This window comes from Ornithorhynchus anatinus, chromosome 3 (genome assembly GCF_004115215.2).
Source record: "Ornithorhynchus anatinus isolate Pmale09 chromosome 3, mOrnAna1.pri.v4, whole genome shotgun sequence".
NCBI lineage: Eukaryota > Metazoa > Chordata > Mammalia > Monotremata > Ornithorhynchidae > Ornithorhynchus > Ornithorhynchus anatinus.
The window spans coordinates 47,599,757-47,622,901 of record NC_041730.1 but is presented as its reverse complement, the minus strand read 5'-3'; the positions used below and the strand labels follow the sequence as shown (position 1 = coordinate 47,622,901).

General features: G+C 44.4%; 1 protein-coding gene across 2 annotated transcripts in view; it reads left to right on the top strand.

The window, feature by feature from the left end:
* Positions 1 to 23,145, top strand: part of EXOC6 (exocyst complex component 6) — a 188,034-nt gene that overhangs the window by 136,796 nt on the left and 28,093 nt on the right. For both annotated transcript variants that reach the window (XM_029060465.2, XM_029060464.2), the window contains 2 exons: positions 4,180 to 4,321; positions 13,972 to 14,045. In XM_029060465.2, coding sequence (XP_028916298.1) covers positions 4,180 to 4,321; positions 13,972 to 14,045 — 216 coding nt within the window. The remainder of the gene's footprint in view (positions 1 to 4,179; positions 4,322 to 13,971; positions 14,046 to 23,145) is intronic.

Sequence of the window (23,145 nt, the reverse complement as noted above, 5' to 3'; positions counted from 1 at the left end):
TTCTGGTTTCTCATGTTTGATGGTCCATCTAAAATGTACTAAATGAAATTGGAAGTTTGCCTCTAGCCTACAAAGTGATGAGGTTTGTGATTTCCTATAAGAATTTCCTTTCCTGTGACTGGCAGGAAAAGCTGAATTTCACCGCTTGCCAGGAGAGGTGGTTGGGATGAGCGTGGCTTTACCCCACAAGCTAAATTCCCCAAGTGTCCATCCAAAGCTCGCATAAGGCTACTTACAGATTTCACCAAATATCCCCCTCACACCATGTTTGATTGGCATAGCGTGGCAGGGAGGTTGGATGAATCTGTCACGGGCTGGTTAATTGCGTTGCCGATCTCAGCCTGACATCAGGTATTTGACTCCTAAGTGGCTCAGTAGAAAACAAATTAGCAGATTGTAGTCATATTTCTCATTCTCTATGCTTGGACTCTGGTGAATGCGGTTCATAAATCATATTGACTGACACTCCAGTGAATGATGAAAGCTGCTCCGATGACAGCAAGCGTGGCTTTAGGAAGTGGAGCTGGGGAGATGCCAGGCCGGGATGCATATGGCAGACCCTTTGGGAATTGCCATGGAGCCAAATGTCTCCTGGCTGCAGTCATTCTTAAAGACAAGCTTTTGGGCGCGGCAGAAAGGGTTCCGTGTGTCAGCAGATTCTCTTTTACGGATCCCTTTGAAATATAAGAAGTTTGTCTAAAGGTTTTTCTCTTCTCCCCGCTTCAGTTGTAGCAAATGTTAAAGAGTGAGCAAAAAGTGGTTGCCTTTAGCCATCTGGCAGGTGTTTTGGTTTATGAACCAGGATCCTTGTTTTCTGAACCTTAAATGGTTCAAGGGGAAGACCATTAGGGATTATCAGGGAAGAGTGGGAAATTTACTCTTCTCCGAGAAAGAGCAGCATACATTTCTGCAGTTGGTCTGCAATTGGGACTGGGTCCTCCTATCCCCTTTTCTCCATCAGCTTAGCTCTATGCTTTTATTTTGTGGAGACTTACAAAAGCAAATATTACAACTATTCTTTAAATATATTTTTAAAGACTCCCAACTTCTGACCATTCTTCCCCTTATCTATTTTAAAATAGAGACCTTCAAAGCAGCCGTGAACTACTTTCTAACCTTGCATGCCCTTAAGGATAAAAAGAGGGAATAAGTAAAGACATCCAATAGAAAAGCCTGGAGGTGAACTCTGTAGCAGTAACTTATTTTCTCACTAGATGCAAATGATATTAATCAGATTTGGGTGTATTAAACAATTTATACAATTTTCTCTAGTAATTTTTTCCCCAGCATCACTGAGAACAATAAGCCTGGGGTAAGAACCTCATTCAAAGTCATTTTCATGCTATACGTATCATTGAAAGTGTTTCCTGGATGCCTCTCAGTGTCTGTATGTGTATGTGTCAGCTTTTGAATGTTCATGTTTTCAAAGGGAGGTTTTTTTTGGTGTAGTTATTTCCTTTCTGAGGCCATTAGTTTCTGGCCTGGGCCTACTGCGATGGAACAGTTGAAAACATTTATTAAAATGTTTAGTCAAACAAGTACACATGAAAGGGTATATTTCCCTTATAAATGCAGTGTGTGTATATGAAAAATCCAAATTGGAAAGTTATTATTATTTTTTTTTTACAACCTATTCATCTCCCGGGGGGTGGAGGATAAATATGACAAGGAGCGGTATGTTAAAACAAGAGCACGCTAGTTGTTCCTTTAAATCAAAATGACATTTCCATTAAGTAGCCTCAAATCTATTACATTGTAATTAAATGAACTGTGGCCTGTTGATTTTTTTTCCCCGTCCTTTCTCTCCTTCTCCCCATTCATATTGATATTCCTCTGCTTGGGGAATAGAGCTGTAATTACCATTGGGGTTGGGCCTTTGGGAGCCTGCTGATCTGAGCATTGTTTCTCACATTCCTTTTTGGCAGTTCATCAGTCTCTGTCAAATATGTTGATGGTGTTTGCTTTTTCTTCTGAAGTTTTTGATTAAGAAATTGACATCCTAGTTCAGACATGCAGCCTTTCTTTGTTCATGGTTCCTTAACGCGGAAGACTCGTTAGTGAGGGTGGTTTGGATTTCTAGCCGGACCTTCGAATAGACCGCTAATTCTTCAGGAGAAGTTAACACAGCACATAGTGAACAGCAAATGGAATTGCCCAAAATGTGTGGCTCCCAAACCTATTTGAGGTAACCGGGGCCGAATTCTAAGCATCCCCTTTCTCCTCCACAACCCCGAACTTGACTACAGGCCTGAGTCCCTTGGATCTCCAGATTTCTGGAGCGGGGGAGGCAGGCCTAGGGATGGGTGGAGGGGGGCTCAAGTTCTTTTTCCAATCTAGCATGGGGTAGGAGAGAGGGTATAGACTCCCAGAAGCCCACTCGGCATCCCTTGGGAATGGTTGAATTTCTATTAGAATGATCCTTCAGAATAATTCAGGATATTTAAAAATTGTGATGGTTATATGAGAGTTTTTTCAATGTTTTCTTTGTCATTAATCAGTATATCTCTACCAAAATAGTAATGCTTTCATTGAAACCTCTTCCAGAGCACCTAGACTCTTTGGCATTTAAGTATGATTGACATTTTTTAGGGTGCCATTTATTTGGCAGATTGTTTAAATCTTGCGAACAAAGAAATAAGCGTTGGACAAAGGGAAGGTCTTTGGTACCTTTTCCTTTGTGGTGTTTTGGTGGGGTGAAAGTAAAGTACTGTGATCCTGGTCTGGGAAATGGGCCCCCAAAAGAACCAATATCGAACTAAACTAAAATATGGGATTATAATGGGAAAGCTGTGGAGAGAAGCTATTTCCTTCTTTTGGATCTTGAAATAATCATATTCACTTCTGCTACAGAATGAGGGATACCCAAGGCAGCAATACTTTAGGATGTATTTAACTCAACAGTACATTCAAATAAAAAGTTCAGATTTTGAAGAGACATTTTAGGAATCTTTCCCCGGACTATCTGTGCTGAAGTCCCCCATGACACTTAGAAGAAGAGCGCTGATCACATGCCCCTCAACAGCAGAGGCAGGGGAGCCCCCTTTCTTCTTGCTGTCTCCCACCATCTGTTCTATGATGTCAGCTGGTCACCACCTCCCTTGAGCCATCACTCCTTGGCTCCGTGCTAAATAGTGCAGTGCCCTCGTTGAGAGAGGAGGAAGCAGTGACATTAACGACTGCAGAGAATTGCCAGTCCCCGTTTTGACTAGATCCAGCCCTCGAGATGCCATTTGGGCGGAAAACTTTACCCAGGAATTGCTCTAAATTTGCACAGGGCTTGGACCCACCCCTTTCCCCGTCTCCCTCTTGTACTGTCCTTCAGTGGCCATTCAGTATATGAGTGGATAATCTCACCATCTTTTAGGGGGAGAGTAGGAGTTTCAGATTTTTCATCTTACAGAAATGTTAGTGAATTTACTGAGAACCCATGTTTGTGGTCTTAACTGAGTACTGTGGCAAATGGAAACATTTCCTTATTGGTATTGTATAAATTGTAATATAAATTATAATCGCCAGTGGAATGGAATCAGCATTTCAAATGGTGCAGCGGAAACTTTGTTTCATAACATAATCAATTCCCAAGACTGACAATGCGATGTGAAGATTTTGGACCTATAATGGCAGACAGCAAAATTTTTAGTGATTGAGAAGACCGATCTAAAAATCTACCTCTACAGCATTCTGAACAAGTACTAATGGCAAGCTCTTTTTTCCCCTCCCATACAGGAGACCAGTAACCATGTGGTTGAATGTCCAATATCTATTTTCTCCCGGCTTCATTAAGTAATTGGGTCAAGAAACATGAAGCAAAGTGTGACTAAAAATGTTCTGATCACATATTATCAGTGAAATGCATTTGTCATGACATGTTTCCATTTGACATTCTTGTAAAATACTTGAGATTTTTCAAGAGATCAGAAATAATGGCTCACCCGTTCCTGAACATATGTTTTGGCTTCTTTGAGTCATTAGAGCTTTAATGGTGTTTGCAACCCGAGAAGGGCAAGGAAACAGAAGCACTAAGTTGAATTCCTATTTTCAAGAGCCAATTCATTGAGCACTCAGAAACTTAATGACCAAATCAGTGTATAAAGAATCTGCGGCTACTTAATTTTCTGGATATCAATGACGTGCATGTGTATGGGGGGTTAATTTTTTTCTTGTTTTTTTTTTAATCAGGGGAAAGTTGCCCAGACAGCTTGCATGTCAGCCTGCCAACATCTGTCAACATCCTTAATGCAGATGCTGTTAAACAATGAATTAAAACAGATAAGCATGGGAGCGGTTCAGCAATTTAACCTAGATGTCATACAGTGTGAATGTAAGTACTTCGTCCTGAATGTCAGTGAAATAAGTGACTCATTTCTTTTCCAGGAGGTATGTCTTCCATGTATCTTTTTAAGTAGAATAATCCTCCTGAACTGTACGATAAATTGTTAAGGGCCATCAGTCTATTCACTGAGCGTTTACTGTGTGCAGAACACTGTTCAAGGAGCTTACAATCTAGTGGGGGAGACCGACACTAAGATTAATTATAGGTTTTGCAAATCTCTGTGCCTCACCTAAAAGAACCAGTTCTTCAAACCTCATCACGCAGAACATTCTAGCAGACTGAGAATTACATAATACTAGAAAAGGGGACGTTTGGTTCGGGTTAATGAAGTATGTCTGTCAGGAGTGGACTTCTATCTAGCCCTAAAATGTTTTCAATCTCCTAGCTCTACATTTTCTTCCCATCCCAAGTAGATGGAAAGAACTAGGACATGAAGAGTCACAAGTTGACTGGCAGAATTCTCTATTAGATTCCAAGCAGTATGAAGAGAAAATGATATGATCCCCTCAGCTTTTTGCTTTAACTAGACTCTTGATGAAAAATTCTCAGAAATATAGAGTCAAGAGCCCTGGCCAGTTTCACTTCTGTTCCTGCCCTCTTCTTCACACCACCACTCTTGCTGTTGGCCCCTCATGTCTCCTCTTCCCTAAATCTGTTCCCCATTACTTACTCCTCCACTTCAGACCTTTGGCTCACCTCATCTCACGTGGCTTTCTGTGAGTGCCCACTGCCAACCCGCTCCTTCTTTCAAACAGCTCTCCAAGTCCCTTGCCAAGGAGCCACGCTAGTCGGGAGCGGGCAGGAAGCTTCCCCTGGCATTCCCATCTCCTGCTTCTTCAGGTCATCCAATTAGACATCTGTAGCCTGTCGGCCTCAATCCTTCCTGAGCTGTGAGCTTCCTCTATTTGTTGGTTAAGTTTCCCTCACTGCACACTCAGTAAATGAAAATTGACTGAGTCTCAGAGGGCAGCAATCCCTAGATCTGAAGAAAGATGATATTTTAATGCAGCACATGCGTTGAAATCAACCATTAGAAAAGGTAATGCCAATTTATGCAGAATTCACTACCCTTCCCAGCCCGACAAATTGAGGTCCCCTGACTTTGTAGAAATGCTACCAGTTCCACTGTGTGAACCTGGTGTCTCTGAGTCAGGGATCAGCTTAACAGCAGTTTTCAGCAGCTTCCTTAACTCCCTTTGTCGTCTTAATGAGCATTTTTGGTTTTTAGTGGTTCAGTTTGATGGACAGATGCTTATTAAACCTTCCTGACGACAGGAAAAAATCTCTCCTTAGAATGTGTTAACACTGTGTCCCGTGACCTGGAAGTTAATTTAGTTATAACCATGATATTTATGATTTAAACAAGCTTTCTTTTAAAACTTACGTTCCTATTTAAATAGTACAAGTTATAAACTACTTATATTAATGTCTGTCTCCCCCTCTAGACTGTAAAATCATTGTGGGGAGGGAATGTGTCTCCCAACTCTGTTTATTGTACTCACCTAAGCTCTTACTACCGTGCTCTGCATACAGCAAGCATTAAATAAATGCCATTAATCAATTAATTCATGTAGGAAATTTCTATAACCACACATCTTGCCAGCACACCACAGAAAATATTTATGTGATGTTGGCGTCTTGTCCTAACAGCAGAGAAGGCTCCCTCTAAGAATGAGGATAGAAAACATAGAAAATTATTGGCACTTTCTTTTTCTTAGAGTTAAACATGTTTGTACTCTGTTATCTGGTATCTTTTTGCAAAAAAAAAAAAAAAGAAAGGTAAAATTGCTTTAGAATGATATTTCCATTAAGTAGGATGGATACAATCTATTGATAGTTCTCTATTGGCATCATTAGAGATTTCTTTCAATCAAACAATGGTCCCGGAGCGGGAATGGGCAACCCCCTCTTTACAAACGCTTCAGTGCTTTGAAGAAATCCAGGTGTCCCAAGTCTTTGGGAAGAGTGGTTTGGTAGCAATTAGTAACCGAACCTGCTTCAGGAAGCAGTTGGAAATGGTCTGTCTGCTTTAGAAAAAGAAGTTTCCTGAATACAGAACAAAGATCAAACTTTGGTAAGAGTCTGACCCTTTCAAATGCAGAAGCGATTGAGTTAATTAAATTATAACCTCCAGCACCCTCAAAAGCATGGGAGCCGTAGCTAAGAATCTAGGCCCAAAGTATTTGACACAATATTCTTAAATATTTGAAAGAAACATAATTGCAGAATAATCAGTCGGTCAGTCTGATTTGTTGAGTGCTTACTGTGTGCAGAGCACTTTACTAAGCGCTTAGGAAAGTACAATATAACAGTGTTGGTAGATACGCCCACATCGATTATTGTACTATATTAAATAGTTCAGGTAATCAATCCATTCCAGACAGTTTATTCTCCCCACCTTCAAAGCCTTGTTGAAGGCACATCTCCTCCAAGAGGTCTTCCCGGACTAAGCCCCACTTTTTCTCATGTCCCTCTCTCTTCTATGTCACCCTGACTGCTCCCTTTGCTCTTCCCCTCCACCAGGCCCACAGCACTTAAGTATATATCTGTGATTTTATTTAATTTTATTGATCCCTTTGCTCTTCCCCTCCAGCAAGCCCACAGCAGTTATGTGTGTAGCTGTAATTTTATTTAATTGTGTTTATATCTGTCTCCACCCCCAGACTGTGAGCTCGTTGTGGGCAGGGAATTTCACCGTTTATTTTTGTATTGTAGTCTCCCAAGCATTTAGTACAGTGTTCTGCACACAGTAAGCGCTCAATAACTACGATCGAATGAATGAATCCCTTCAGTCAGCTTGTACTGTTCATTCATTCATTCATTCAATAGTATTTACTGAGTGCTTACTGTGTGCAGAGCACTGTACTAAGCACTTGGAATGTACAAATCGGTAACAGAGACAGTCCCTGCCCTTTGACGGGCTTACAGTCTAATCGGGGAAGACGGACAGACAAAAAAAAAAAGCAATAAATAGAATCAAGGTGCTAGTAATTGTTAATTCAGTTATCAGCTCCCCAGAGTTTAAAGCCACCTTTTCTTGGTTCAGTTCAATCCAGTAAAATCCTGGATTATCTCCCAGAACATTAAAAATAAAACTCCTCAAGAGGGTGTTATCTCTGCACGCACACCACTTTTTATTTACAATTTTTCCAAGGCAAAAATGTAGACCACCTGATTTAATAGGAGTGCAGTTACGGGGTAGTCTTTTTCCACAAAATTTCAATAAAACTCCATGTTTTCCCTTTTTTGCAGCCAACATGCCCCTTATTTTCTTAGACTAAACTTGTGGATAATATCTTTGGCTTAAAAATGAAATGTGGATAGTCTTAAACTTTTGTTATTTTTTCCCCTCCTTGAATATTCTTGTATTGTACTCTCCCAAATGTTCTGTGCCGTGCTGTGCACATAGTAAGTGCTCAGTGAATACCATTGTTTGATATTCTTGCACCGGCAGACAAGGTACTAGCCTGGTAGCAAAATTCAGTGGCAATACTCAAGTCTGTGTCATTGATTTAAAGCCTTTATTCTCAGACAGTCAGTCATATTTTTTGAGCGCTTACTGTATGCAGAGCACTGTACTAAGTGCTTGGGAGAGTACAATGTAGCAATATTGTCCAGATGTGGGCTGCTATGTAGCTTTGGTTTTCTTCACCCTAACTGTGCTTCTGGATTCTGAGAAATGGGTCATCATTCAGCCCATCAATGGTGTTTTTTGAGTGCTTCCTGAGTGCAGAGCACTGTGCTAAGCTCTTGGGAGAGTACAGTAAAGCAGAGTTAGTAGACACAGCCCCTGCCCACAGTGAGCTTATTGTCTAGAGGGATAATGTCCGTATGTTTCTGTGTGCACGGCTGGAGAAGTCTCCAGGGGGTGGGAGCTCCCGTGGGGGTGCTGTAAGGTCTCCTGATGAGACGCGCAACATGGTGATTTGAAAGAGCCTCTTGGAGCGTCAGAATTATATTCTGACACCCAGCTTTCAAAGAGATAGAACATCGAATTAAAAAGGCCATGGTGCCCTTTGGAAGACTTAGGCCCAATGTGGTACCCAAATGGTGGGATGCTGACCAAACTGAAGGCCTATAGGGAAATTGTAGTGTCCAACCTTGGGAGGTCAATATATTGAGCACCTAATGTGGGCAGAGCACTATGCCAAGCACTTGGTAGAGTACAGAATGCCAGAGTGTTTTTTTGTTTATGGTATTTGTTAAGCAGTTACTATGTACCAGGCAGTGGGGTAGATATACCAGACTTTTGGGTTTTTTTTCTGGTATTTGTTAAGCACTCATTATGTTCTGGCAGAGGAATAGATATAAGCTAATCAGGTTGGACACAGTCCACGTCCCACATGGGGCTCACAATCTTAATCCCCATTTTACAGGTGAGGTAACTGAGGCTCAGAGAAGTTAAGTGACTTGCCCAAGGTCACACAGCAGATAATAATAATAATGGTATTTGTTAATTGCTTACTATGTGTCAAACACTGTTCTAAGTCCTGGGGAAGGTACAAGATAGGTCAGACCGATTCCTTGTCCCCCACAGGGCTCACATTCTATGTAGGAAGGGGAACTAGAATGGAATTCCCATTGAACCAAAGCACCGAGAAATCAAGCGACTTGCTCAAGGTCACAAAACAGACAAGCGGTGGAGCCGGGACTAGAATTCAGTTCCTCCGACTCCCCAGCCTGTGCGCTATCCACTAGACCGTGATGGTGGAGCCAGAAATAGAACCCAGGTCCGTCCACCTCCCAGACCTATACTTTATCCACTAGGCCACGCTGCTATTGGTAGATGTGTTCATTGCCCATAAGGAGCTTAGAGTCTACATGGGGAGAAAGACATTAAAATGAATAATGGATACGTACCTAAGTGCTGTGAGGCTGAGGATGGAGTGAATATCAAGGGCTTGAAGGTTATAGATCTAAATGCAAAGGTGACACAGAAGAGAGAGGGAATAGGGGAAGTGATGGCTAATTTGGGGAAGACCTCTTGGAGGAGATGTGTTTTTAATAAGCCTTCAAAGGAAGGAAGAGTGATCATCTCTTGGATATGAAGGGGAAGGGAATTCCAGGCCAGATACGTGATGTGGGCGAGGGGGTCAGCAACAAGATAGATGAGATCAAAGTTGGCTTTAGAATGAAGTAAATATAGTGGGTTATAGTAGGAAATCAGCAGTGTGAGGAAGGAGGGGGAAAGGTGATTGAGTACTTTAAAGTTGATGGTAAAAAGGCTTCTTTTTGATATGGAGGTGGGTGGGCAACCACTGGAAGATCTTGAGGAGTGGGGAAATATGGACTGAACAGATTTTTAAAGAAATGATGCGGGCAGTAGAGTGAAATGTGGACCGGAGTGGGGAAGGAGATGAGGCAGCGACGTCAGAGAGGAGGCTGATTTAGTAAAGGCAGGTTGGTGGCCTCATGGAATGAAAGTAGGATTGGGAGACCGGAAACCCGTTGTCTAATCACAGTTTGGGCACTGGCCTGTCGTGTGACCCTGAGCAAGTCACATAACTTTTCTGTTCCTGTTTCCTGGCCTTGGGCAAATCACTTCACTTCTCTCAGCCTCAGTTACCTCATCTGTAAAATGGGGATTAAAACTGTGAGCCCCAAGTGGGACAGAGACTGTGTCCAACCCAATTTGCTTTTATCCACTCCAGTGCTTAGTACAGTGCCTGGCACCCAGTAAGTGGTTAACAAATGCCACAATTATTGTTACTATCATTATTAAAATGGCGATGAGATATCTGTTCTCTCAGATTATGAACCTCATAATGGGGCATGGACTTTGTCCGATCTGATTTTAATAGTAAAATAATGATGATGATTGTGGTATTTGTTAAGCGCTTACCGTATGGCCGGTACTAAGTGCTGGGGGTAGGTACAAGCAAATTGGGTTGGTCACAGTCCCTTTCCCACATGGGGCTCATAGTCTTAATCCCCATTTTACAGTTGAGGAAACTGAGACACAGAGAATTGAAGTGACTTGCCCAATGTCACCCAGCAGACAAGTGGCAGAGCTGGGATTAGAGCCCATGTCCTCTGACTCCCAAGCCCGGTCTCTTGCCACTAGGCAATACTTGCCATATCACACCTTCACTGGGCAAGAAACATGAGCAGATGGAAGATGGCAGTGATGGTACTTGTTAAGCGCTATGTGCCAGGCACTGCTCCAAGCAGTGGGTTAGGTACAAGCTAATCAGATTGTCCCAAATGGGGCTCACGGCATTAATCCCCGTTTTACAGATAAGGTATCGGAGGCACAGAGAAGTTAAGTGACTTGCCCTAGGTCACAGAGGAGGTGTAGACAACTCATTAAAGGAACTTGGACAGGAGCGGGAGGAGGGAGATGGGGCTGTGGCTGAACGGAACAATCGGGTCCAGTGAATTATTTTTTCACCCCCAGATTGGGGAGATGAGAGTATGTTTGAAGGCAGAGAGGGAGTGGTTAAAGTTGGCCATCAGGGGAGTGGGTGCAAGTGTTTTTAAAAGGTATGAAGCATTAGAATCAGAGCACTGGGGAAGATTTCCAAAGCAAGAGAGGGATCTCCTCTCCAGAGATGGATGTGCTTGAGAGAGGACAATATAGCAATAAACAGACACATTCCCTGCCCACAAGGAGCTTACAGCCTAGAGGGGAAGGCAGGCATTAATATGAATAAATAAATTACAGATTACTTTGATCCTAGTTGACAGGTGATGTCTTATTTCTTGCCCTGCTAAAGGAGTTTAGCGTGCCTTTCGGATGCTTCCAAGTGCTCTCTTGCGTGCCACAGCTAAACAATTTTAATATAGCCTAAATCGTGTTTCTGCCAGGGATGGATGGCTTGAGGATTAATTAGATGAAAAGGAAATCTAAAAGTATGCCTGAACTCCAGAAATGTTGCTACATTCTGAATGCAAACTCATGTCCTTATTATTTTCCTGAGGCTGATTTGTGGCCTTTTCTTCTCTTCTCTCCTCTTATCCTCCTGGTCCTCAGAGATGCGCCTGGCGACCTCTCAATCTCAGATGATTATGTACAGCAGCTCCTAGCTAGGGGCATTTCTCTCCTTCCCTCATAGTGACCAGGAAAAGATGACTAAGGGGAGGAGGGAAATATGGAAGGACAGACCCTCTAGACTGTAAGCTTGTTGTAGAAGGGAGAAAATGTCTAACATCTCTGTTGTAGTCTTCCAAATGCTCTGCACACAGGAAGTGTTCCAGTTCCCCTTTTCTATAGTTTCTCCAGCTCTATTTTTTTAATGGTATTTGTTAAGCGCTTGCTATTAGTCAAGCATTTTTCTAAGTGCTGGGTTAGATAGAAGAGAATCAAATCGGAAACAGTCCCTGTCCCACGTAGGACTCACAGTCTGAGCAGGAGGGAGAACAGATGTTGAATCCATATTTTTCAGTTGAGGAAAATGAAGCCCAGAGAAGTGAAGTGGCTTACCCAATGTCACCCAGAAGACAGGTGGTGGACCGGGGATTAGAACCCAGGTCCTCTGCCTCCCAGTCCCGTGCTCTTTCTCCTAAGCCATGCCGCTTCCCACACTGCTCTATTCTGACCTTCTCGAGAGGCTGGGTACAGAAATGCACCTAGAATTCCAAGCATATCATAGTGGAACTGTGCCCTGTGCCCTTCACGTAATAATCATAGTAATGGTGATATTAGTTAAGTGCTATGTGCCAAGCACTGTTCTAAGTGCTGGGGTAGATACGAATTAATCAGTTCAGACAGTCCCTGTTCGTTCCACATGGGGTTCGCAGAGAAGGGAGAACAGGTATCGAATCCCCATTTTACAGTCGAAGAAACCAAATTTAAGAGAATTGAAGTGGTCACACAGCAGGCAAGCAGGGGAGTCAGGGTTAGAACCCAGGTCTTCAGACTCTCAGGCCCGCATTCTTTTCACTAGGCCAAGTTGCTTCACTCTCATATGCTTTGCCATCCCCCTCTCTCCTGCAGCGTCTGTAGCCCGGTAACACTACATCCCATTCGTCTCTTCCCTCCAACAAACGTCAGGACCTGGCACGTAGTAAGCGCTGAATAAGTGTCTTGGCCAACTGAAGGCAGTATGTGCCTGGGCAGCATCAGTGGGGAAAGATACCTGTCCCCTTCAATCTTCCCTCCTCCTCTTCCCCCTCAGAGCAGGCGCTGCCAGCTTTCTGAGGAGCCCTGCTGAAGAAGCCTATTTCCTCTCTCTCCTTCTCCTCTTCTCCTGATCCCCCTCTGCTCTGTGAAGGCATCTTGTCTGAGTTTGTGGGGTTGCTCGAGTCTTGTGGGGAGACTTTATGGGTTTTCAGAAGGTCAAATTCAAAGAAGAAAACAATGATGTTGGCAGCCCTCCTTTGTTTCTAAGGCAGCCCTAAATCTGGTCTCTCTGGTAATGGTTTCAGGGGATTTCTCAACCACAGGAAGTATCCCTGTGGAGAAGCTCACTTCTGAAAAGAAAAGTCAATGGGAGTTCTCAGTTTTCAAGGTCCAAATTGCTTGGTGAAGTCTGACGACTCAATTAGTTTTATCATCTCCCCCAGGGAGCGAGTGTTGGTCGAGTAACACCCATCCCATAAAATAAAAATTTTCTGGAATTTTTAGAGCATTACTTAGTTTTTCCAAACCACTCAATAATCATTTCATTCATTCATTCATTCAATAGTATTTATTGAGCGCTTACTATGTGCAGAGCACTGTACTAAGCGCTTGGGATGAACAGGTCAGCAACAGATAGAGACAGTCCCTGCCGTTTGACCAATCATTTACCGCATTTCAGCTCCCTGAAGTCATTCCGCATACTGCAGTCAGACCCTGGTCGTTGCATCCTATCCCTTTTGAATTGTTTTCTTTCAGATAATGTCTGTCTCCCCCTCCAGACTGTAAGCTCATTATGGGCAAGGAACTTGATTGCTAATTCTGTTGTATTGTATTCTCCCAAGTGCTCATGACAGTGCTCTGCTCGTAGTAAGCGCTCAATAAATACACTGACTGATTGATTTGGACATTTTCACTTTGTTGCACATCACACAACATCTTTAATTTGGGCTTACGTCTTGGTTCTCTAAAGCCAGGACTTTTGTGATATTTTTGGGTATGCAATTGGCTAATTCAAAGGGGTTCCAGTTATCCAGCTTTGAGCCTTTAGAAAAGAATCAAAGTGCCTTTATTAGAAATGTTTTCAAAGGAGCAACCTTCGTTTTTACTCTGGTATTTATAGCTTTTTCTACCTGCTGCTATGTGCTCATCAGGTACCCCACCTTAGTTTCTGTCTTTGATGGCCGTTGAGCTGGAGGTGAGATTTTTCCACAGCAGGCTACAACAAAAGCAGATGTTTCAAAGTAGGCTGACAGCCATGGAATTGGTATCATTTCAGAATGCTTCTGTAATCTTTCACCTCGGGCCTAGAACAGTCAAAAAAAAAAAAGACACATATTGCTACTTTTGAGCTTTGTAGGGGATAACCCCTTTAACTGGGTTGTAATTAAGGATCAAGAAAATGAAGTGACAGATTAGGAGTTTAAAATTATTAGAATATTTGTAGTAGGAGGGTGGTAGATATTCTGAGTTGCTCACCTTCAATTGAAATGGTAACGTGGTAGAATGCTGAGTAGCCCAATAAATAGAGCAGAGAACTATTTAGATAATGATTTCTCCTCTTTTTTTTTTTTTTCAGTGTTTGCCAGCTCCGAGCCGGTCCCGGGATTCCAGGGAGATACCTTGCAGTTGGCATTCATTGACCTCAGACAAGTAGGGACTTTTCTCTTATTGCCTCTTTCCCTCTTCTAAATGGTGGCGAAGGTCACCTAGCCTTGAAAATATACTCTGTCCATTTTTGAGAGACAAAAAGGTCATTTCCCTGGTGGCCGGTACGGTGTGGGTGACCCACTGCCTTGAGTGAGTGTGGAATGACTCTTCCACCCTGCTGGTCTCGCCGCTAGGAGCCTTATGCAGAACTTGAACTTTCTTTTGAGGTTCAAGGTAACCATTTGAATTCACTGAAAATCCTGGGCCCTTTGTGCGGGGCAGAAAAGGGGTGTGCCCTCCAGAGACTAGTTCCAGTCTGATTAATGGCTTCGAGAGGAAAGCCGTCTGCTGATGGGCCTCATGAGGGGAACGTGAGCTGGGCAAAAACCCCCGCCTTGGCAAAAACCATCCTCACATGCAAGGATGACTCAGGGTGGTACGCTTTCGGCAAAATTCCGGTTATGTGCCATGGGGGTCTTTCCTGGAGTGCGGCATTTCTCAGAGCCTGTCCTTGGAAGGCGGCCGAGAATCCAGGTGGGCTTCCGGGTGGGAGTGGAAGGTGGGCTTCAGGGTGGGAGCGGAAGGTGGAAGGGCTTGAGTGAAGCTACAGTGCTGACACTCCAAAGGTCTTACTTATTTAACTGGTTTTTGTCATTTGTGTTTTCGTCACTCCCTCTCTAACAGTGGAGGTTGGATGGTTGGATGGTGATTGCCTATCAGTGATATAGGAAAGAAAAGAAAGTGTAATAGAGTTAGGTGAAAAAATAAGAGCTCAATTAGTAGGGCGGTCATTACATCCCCCATTAATTTGTATGCGCTGTGAAGATAGGGAATATGGCTTTACCTTTTTTTCTGTGTTCCCAAGTACTCAGGACAGCACTCCACACAGCCAGCATTCAGTACAGTGCTCTGCATATAGGCATTGAATAACTGCCATTTGATGATGACCTCTTGGGTCTTTAGGAATGGAGAAGAGAGATAAGCACTCCTCTTGGTCAGTCAGGCCCAGTGGATTTTTTTCCTGGGAGCTTTCTCTGACACTCCCCAACTTGAAGTTCAGGTCCCCTGGGATGTCAGTGATTGGGGGTTGTAAGTAAAGAAGACAGCTAAGGTTGTGGTTTGTCCTGGTAGTTCCAGGACATCCTGCAGGCATACTAATAATAGCAATAATAAAATAATAATGATATAGTTGTTAAGCACTTACTTTGTGCCAACCTCTGTACTAAACACAAGCTTAGATACAAGTTCATCGGGTCATGGCGTTCACAGTCTAGGAAGGAGAACAGGGATTGAATCCCCATTTTGCAGATGAGGGAACTTAGGTGCATAGAAGTGAAATGACTTGCCCAGTGTCACAGCGCAGATGGAGGACAGAGATGGGATTAGAACTCAGGTCATCTAGCTAGCTGCCAGACCCATGCTCTTTCCATTAGGCAGTGCTTCTGACAACATTTTGAGCAGGAGGCCGGACTCCAATTTCCCTTTCCTTTCCCTCCCCTTCTCGTCCTCCCCTCCCCGGCCACAGTCGAGAGGAATCGGATGGTCAGAGTTGTATTAGAAGAGGGACAAATGATAGTGTGGAGGTGCAGTAAGTTGTTTTAAGGCAATCAATCAATCCTACTTATTGAGTACCTACTACATGTAGAATACTCCCCCTAGCGCAATGCACTGTTCTAAGCGCTTTGGGTAAATGCAACCAAAGCAGTAGATGCATTCGCCACCTGCCATGAGTGTACATCTAAAATGGAAGGGACACAGATCCCTACAAATCCGAACCACTTTTCCTTTGCCCTTTCCACTGACTCTTAAAGGTAGTATCGTGGAAGGCTCCTTTCCAGGTGCAAAGAATCCAACTGATACCTGCTTTCCAGGGGCATCATTTTTAAGTGCCTAATTCACTTTGGGGTCTTCTTCCCTTTCTTCCTCTCTCTTCCTCTTTCCCTGTCATCTTCTTTCCCTCTCCCTCCCTCTCTCCCTCTCTCTTCCTCTCCCATGTCTATTCCTCTCTCCCTTTCTCTCTCTTCCTCTCTCTGTCTCCCTCAGTCTTCTTCTGTCTCCCTCTCTCTTCCTCTCTCCCAGTCTCCCTCCCTTTTCCTTTCTCTCTGCCTTCCTCTCTCTTCCTGTCTCTCTGTCTCCCTCTCTTCCTCTCTCTCCCTGTCTCTCCCCATCTCTCCTCTCTCTCCCCCCTCCCTCCTACCAGGAGACCTCTCCAATCCAGCCCAACCACCTGCCAAATGTATGTTTGTTCATACAGCAGCAGCAGCCGCAGGATTCCAGCCCAGCCCTGTAAGACCCAGCCCCAAGGATCACTTTTAGGCCCCTCCCCCAGACTTGGATCACTCAAGCCTGTGTCCCCCCAATTTACACACCCTTGAAAAGTCAGGAGAATCAAATTGCATATGTTTGTGAAATTTATTTTTTTTGATCGGTATTTTTGTTCTCTTTCAACTATATCGTAAGCTCCTCCAAGGCAGAGAACAGCAATAGTGTTCTACAGCCTATTCCTCTTCACTAAATGCTTCTGCTGCTGCCCTTGATAACCTAACGGAGGCTTTGGCCCAGCCATTATCCCCAGCGGCCTTGAAGGTGGGAGGGAAACTTGACTTTTGTGGTTGGTTTCGAAATAGAAAAGTAATCCTAAGGGATTTTCTTCCCCAGAACCACTACCCTGGTAGGGAATCCCCTGAAGAAACCGTACCCATAGGGACCATCCCTCCTGGGATTTCAATTTAAATGGGGGAAAGTCACCAGAACCCACAGCCTCCTGGGGCACGACGGGACACCTAAGCTGACAATCGATTGTAATTCCCCGGGATCACGATGAAAGAAGAGTTCACTTGCTGTCCCCAGACTCTAGACCCCAAGCACCTTCTTTCCTCAGTCAAGAGTATCCTCAGTGGTATTTATTAAGCCCTTATGATGTGTCAAGCACTGTTCTAAGCGTGGGGTAGATACAAGCTAACCAGTTTGGACATAGTCCCTGCCCCCATAAAGGGCTCACAGTCTTAACCCCCATTTAACAGATAAGGTAATTCATTCAATAGTATTTATTGAGCGCTTACTATGTGCAGAGCACTGTACTAAGCGCTTGGAGTGAACAAGTCGGCAACAGAGACAGTCCCTGCCGTTTGACGGGCTTACGGTCTAATCGGGGGAGACGGTCAGACGAGAACAATGGCAATAAATAGAGTCAAGGGGAAGAACATCTCATAAAAACCGATGGCGACTAAATAGAATCAAGGCGATGTACATTTCATTAACCAAATAAATAGGGTAATGAAAATATATACACTTGAGCGGACGAGTACAGTGCTGAGGGGTTGGGAAGGGAGAGGGGGAGGAGCAGAGGGAGATGGGGGAAAAAGAGGGTTAAGCTGCAGAGAGGTGAAGGGGGGTGGTAGAAGGAGTAGAGGGAGAAGAGGAGCTCAGTCTGGGAAGGCCTCTTGGAGGAGGTGAGTTTTAAGTAGGGTTTTGAAGAGGGGAAGAGAATCAGTTTGGCGGAGGTGAGGAGGGAGGGCGTTCCAGGACCGCGGGAGGACGTGGCCCGGGGGTCGACGGCGGGATAGGCGAGACTGAGGGACGGCAAGGAGGTGGGCGGCGGAGGAGCGGAGTGTGCGGGGTGGGCGGTAGAAAGAGAGAAGGGAGGAGAGGTAGGAAGGGGCAAGGTGACGTAGAGCCTCGAAGCCTAGAGTGAGGAGTTTTTGTTTGGAGCGGAGGTTGATAGGCAACCACTGGAGTTGTTTAAGAAGGGGAGTGACATGCCCAGATCGTTTCTACAGGAAGATGAGCCGGGCAGCGGAGTGAAGAATAGACTGGAGCGGGGCGAGAGAGGAGGAAGGGAGATCAGAGAGAAGGCCGACACAGTAGTCTAGCCGGGATATAACGAGAGCCCGTAGCAGTAAGGTAGCCGTTTGGGTGGAGAGGAAAGGGCGGATCTTGGCGATATTGTAGAGGTGAAACCGGCAGGTCTCGGTAACGGATAGGATGTGTGGGGTGAACGAGAGAGACGAGTCCAGGATGACACCGAGATTGCGGGCCCGAGAGACGGGAAGGATGGTCGTGCCATCCACGGTGATAGGGAAGTCTGGGAGAGGACCGGGTTTGGGAGGGAAGATGAGGAGCTCAGTCTTGCTCATGTTGAGTTTTAGGCGGTAGGCCGACATCCAGGTGGAGACATCCCGGAGGCAGGAGGAGATGCGAGCCTGAAGGGAGGGGGAGAGGACGGGGTGGAGATGTAGATCTGCGTGTCATCTGCGTAGAGATGGTAGTCAGAGCCGTGAGAGCGAATGAGTTCACCAAGGGAGTGAGTGTAAATGGAGAACAGAAGAGGGCCAAGAACTGACCCTTGAGGAACTCCAACAGTTAAAGGATGGGAGGGGGAGGAGGCGCCAGCGAGGGAGACCGTAAGGTAATGAATTACAGTGAAGTGACTCGGTGAAGGCCACACAGCAAACAAGTGGCGGAGCTGGAATTAGAACCCAGGTCCTTCTGACTTCGAGGCCCGTGTTCTCTCCATTGGTCAGTGCTACTTCTTTCAACATTTGCATGCAAATCAATCAATCAGTGGTTTTTATTGAATACTTTCTGGGTTCAAGGCACTGTCCGAAGCGCTTGGGAGAGTACAGTTCAGTTGAGTGGGTGGATACAATCCCTGGTAGGAGGTTACAGTCTACAGGAGGAGCCAGACATTGAAATAATTTACAGATAATTACATAAGTACTGCAGGGCTGAGGCTCTCTCTCATCAGGGCCTAAATATTTTTTCAGAAAGCTTTCCGTCTTGTGTGGCTCCCTCACACTAGAAATTCTAGGTGAAGAAAAAGTCGTTCTGAAATTATAAATTGATTCCTTAGGAGGAATCCTTTGCTATTTGCAAGTGAGATCAAGTATGTTGGGAACATGAGAAGCAGCATGGCCTAGTGGTTAAAATGTGGGTCTGGGAGTCAGAGTACCTGGGTTCTAATCTTGGTTGTGCAGCTTGTCTGCTGTGTGACCTTAGGCAAGTCTGTTAACTTCTCTGGGCCTCAGTTACCTAACAAATACCATAAAAGAAACCAGAAACATGATGGAAACATGCAGAGGAAAGGCATATTGTGAAAGGAGCATTAGAAGAGCAACCTGATAGCGTGATTTTTTTGTACTTTATATGGCTCAGCAACTTGGGTCAGTGTCCCTAATCACTAATGGTGAAATATAAAGTTATTTCCTCTTTATATTCTTAAATTGAAAGGGGATATTTCTTTTCTTCTTGGGTAAAAACAAGACTTGGGCTTTTATATTGTTTTTGTTGGGTCACAACTTCATTGCAGGTGCTAAAGAAAACTTTGTTTTTCTAAATCTTCATATGGCACAATAAACCATAGAAACTCATGGAGCAAACAACCGTATTTACCTTTTGGTTTGGTTTTAGCACCATTTTTCCTTTCTCTAATCTGTGATCTATTAATAGAGTGGGTGACGGTTCTTTTCAAGAATACTTAAAAAGGCAAAAAAGCCCTTTTCATAGTTCTTATAAGGGGTCAGGCATTTGTTTTTTCGTTTGAATTCGATCCTACCGCATGAATTGCAGGATATGAAAGATAAGGAAGTCAGTCCCAAGGCCAGATTCTACCTGCCCACCTGACCTTTGCCCTGAGGTCAAGCTCCTGATATTTGCTGTTCCGTTCAGAGGAGCTGATGACAAGTAGGGGCTGATCCAAGAGGAAAGCCTGAACCATATCAAAGCTTAAAGGCAGGAAAGTTGGGACTCTGGGAGGGTAGCTAAAAGATGGGTCAGCAGGATTGCCCTCTTTAAAAAAAAAAATAGCTGTAGCTGACCTGTGAGTGAAAAGACTTTATCTTCCTGCCAATCACATGCTCGCTAATGGAAGCCAGTTATCTCAACAGCAGCCTCGTTCCAGTCCAGCAAGACAACGTAGAACTAGTCCGTGAGGGAAGGCCAAAATGAGAGCGGATTTCCTCTCCCCACGTGATTTGGGCATGGGTGTTTACGTAGTCAAATTTTTTTATTATTATTAATTATATGGAATAGCTTTTCTTCCGCTCCCCCCCAGAGGAAGTCGTGACAGTGATGGGGGGGTCAGGTGCGTGGTGGACGTATGCCAAAAATCGATTGAAGTTGGAGAACTTCAGCATAAATTCTTCGATTCGGTGTTTTTGAACAGGGGCCAAAATAAAACTGCGTGGGATAGGGAATCAGGAGACTCAGGTTCTGACCTGAGGTCTGCCTGTGACCCTGAACAAAATCTTAACCTTTCTGTGCCTCACCCTTCTTATCTGTACAATGGGGATAAGATACCTGATCTCCCATCTTTCTGAGGTTATGAGTCCTTAGACAACCCATAACATTTATTGAGCACCTGCTGTCTATGGACCACTGTTATAAAGCTCTTTGGAGAGTACAATTGACATTAGTGACTATGATTCCTACCCTCAAGGAGTTTACATTCTGGGACAGAGGCAGTGACCGATGTGGATAAAGCCCGGGCCTGGGAGTCAGGAGGACCTGGGTTCTGATCCCAGCTCTGCCTCTTGTCTGCTGTGTGATGTTGGGCAAGTCACTTCACTTCTCTTCACCTCAGTTACCTCGTCTGTAAAATGGGGAGTAAGACTGTGAGCCCCATGTGGGACAAGGACTGGGTCCCACCTGATTAGCTTGTTTCTACCCCAACGCTTAGAACAGCGCTTGATGCATAGTAAGCATGTAACAAGTATGATTATTATTATTATTGTTGTTATTATTTCAGTGCTGGCAGTGCTTGGCTCACAAGTGAACACATAATAAATACTTTTAATAAGGTGCCACAATCAATCATATTTATTGAACACCCTTCATATGGAGAGCCTGGTACTGAGCGCTTGGGAGAGTATAATATAGCAGAGTTGGTAGACACATTCCCTGCCCACAAGGAGCATACAATCTAGAGGGGGAGACAGACATTAGTATAAATAAGTAGATTACAGATATGTTCAGAAGTGCAGTGGGGCTGTGGAGCACAGATTACCCACCTCAGAGAGGTATTCATTAAAAACTCCTATTTCCACTTATTAAACCTCCCTTTGCCCACAATCTCTCAAGCAGAACAGTTGGGTACAGCTTGGGTTCAGAGCTCAGCAGGTTAGTGAGGGTTGCCAAGTGAAAGAGCCTCCCATATACAGGAGACTGAGCCCTTTCCCACTGTAGAAGGAGCCAAATTGCAGAGGCCCCAATAATAGTAACACGTGCTTATTATCAAGTGCTTATTGTGCTAAGCGCTGTGAGAAAAATACACAGGTGGAAATTAGACATGGTCCCTTTCTCTCGCGAGGCTCACAATTTAAATTTGAAGTGGGGAGATGGGACTGGAGACAGACGTATCAAGAGAGATAAAGCATTAAACATGATACTCTAGATTGTATGTTCACTGTGGGCAGGGAATATGTTGGTTATATCGTTGTGTTGTACTCTCTGAAGTGCTTAGTACACTGCCCTGCACATAGTAAGTTCTCAGTAAACACTGACTGATTGATTACAAACAAATTGACAAAATGGGCCGTGGATGGTGAAGGAGGAGTTTAAGAGGATGCCAAGAGCAGTGTCGGAGGACCTGGGTTCTAATCCCAGCTCCACCATATGCCTGCTGTGTGACCTTGGGCAAGTCACTTAACTTCTCTGAGCCTCAGTTCCGTAATCTGCAAAATGGGGATTCAGTAAGTGTTCTACGCTCAATAAATACTATTGAATGAATTCTATTCTCCCTCTGACTTTAACTGTGAACCCCATGTGTGACCTGATGATCTCATATCTATCTCAGCGCTTATGTCATTAGTAAGCACTTAACAGATATCACAATTATTATTGAGTGGTGGGAGGGAAGGCAAGTGTTCCCGTGGTGCTTCTCTCTGTGATAGTGGAAGAGTTAAATAATAAAAATGATCATTTGCCTAGCACTTCTGTATCCCCCAAGTACCTTCCCATAAGTTTATGTCCTTTTGTCCTCACAAAAGCCCTGTGAAGTAGGAAAAAGAAGTGAGCCAGTGGCAAAACTGGGCATTCCTCACTCAGTATCATATTGCTTTCCACAAGACTCCACCAGTTTTTGTGGCTGGTGTTCATAGTCCCAGAGAGTCAAAACAAGGAAAGAAAAACGCAAAGTCAGAAGGTCTGATTATCATGCTTCTTTTAGGGAGTTTTAACTAAAGCAATAAGATGGCTTCCATTCTACTATAGGGGATCTGCCTCAGTTTCCCCTATGCTACCAAGGCTCCAGGGCCCAGAGATCTGCCTGATGTCTCACTTAGATTGTTGGCTCCTCACTAGACTGGAAGCCCTTGAAAGCAGGGATTTTGTCTACTTACTCTACCCTCCCAAGCCTTTTGTACAGTGCTTTGCACACAGTAAGAGTTCAATAAATGCCGTCGGTTGACTGGGCCTTTGATTGGGCCAGCCCCCCACCTGACACCAGGGGAATGGGGCCCCACCCCCGTAGAAGGAGAGGGTTGGCAAAAAGTTGCCATCAAGTGGACCCAAAGCACCCAAGCTGCTCGCTCCCTCTTCCCTGCCTTCCCGGGACACCTCAGGAGGGAAGACTCGGGGGAACTTTCAGAGCCTCGGGAAGACTGTGGGAATTTGTAGCCAGGGACAGTGCTCGAGGTACCCCTTCATGGACGGTGTAGCTGACATATTTTACCAGTGAGATTTTTTAATAGTAGAATTTTGTCTTGCTTTCATTGTTTCTTCTTGTCTACATCTGTGTCTGTTCTCCCCCACTCTAACTGGGGAGCTCTTTGTGGGCCAGGAATTGTGGGCAGGGAATGTGTCAACCAACTCTGTTATATTGTACTCCAAAGCATTCAATACAGTGCTCTGCATGCAGTAAGCACTCAATAAATGTGACTGATTTATTCCTTTACAGTAAAATTTTCCTATATTTACCCCAGCGGCCTTGTAGAGTGCTTTGCACGTTGTAAGTACTTGATAAATAGAGAAGCAGCATGGCCTAGTGGAAAGCGCATGGGCCTGGGAATCAGAGGACCTGGGTTCTAATCCTGCCTTGGTTGCATGTCTGCTGTGTAATCTTGGGGAAGTCACTTAACTTCTCTGTGCCTTAGTTACCCGATCAGGA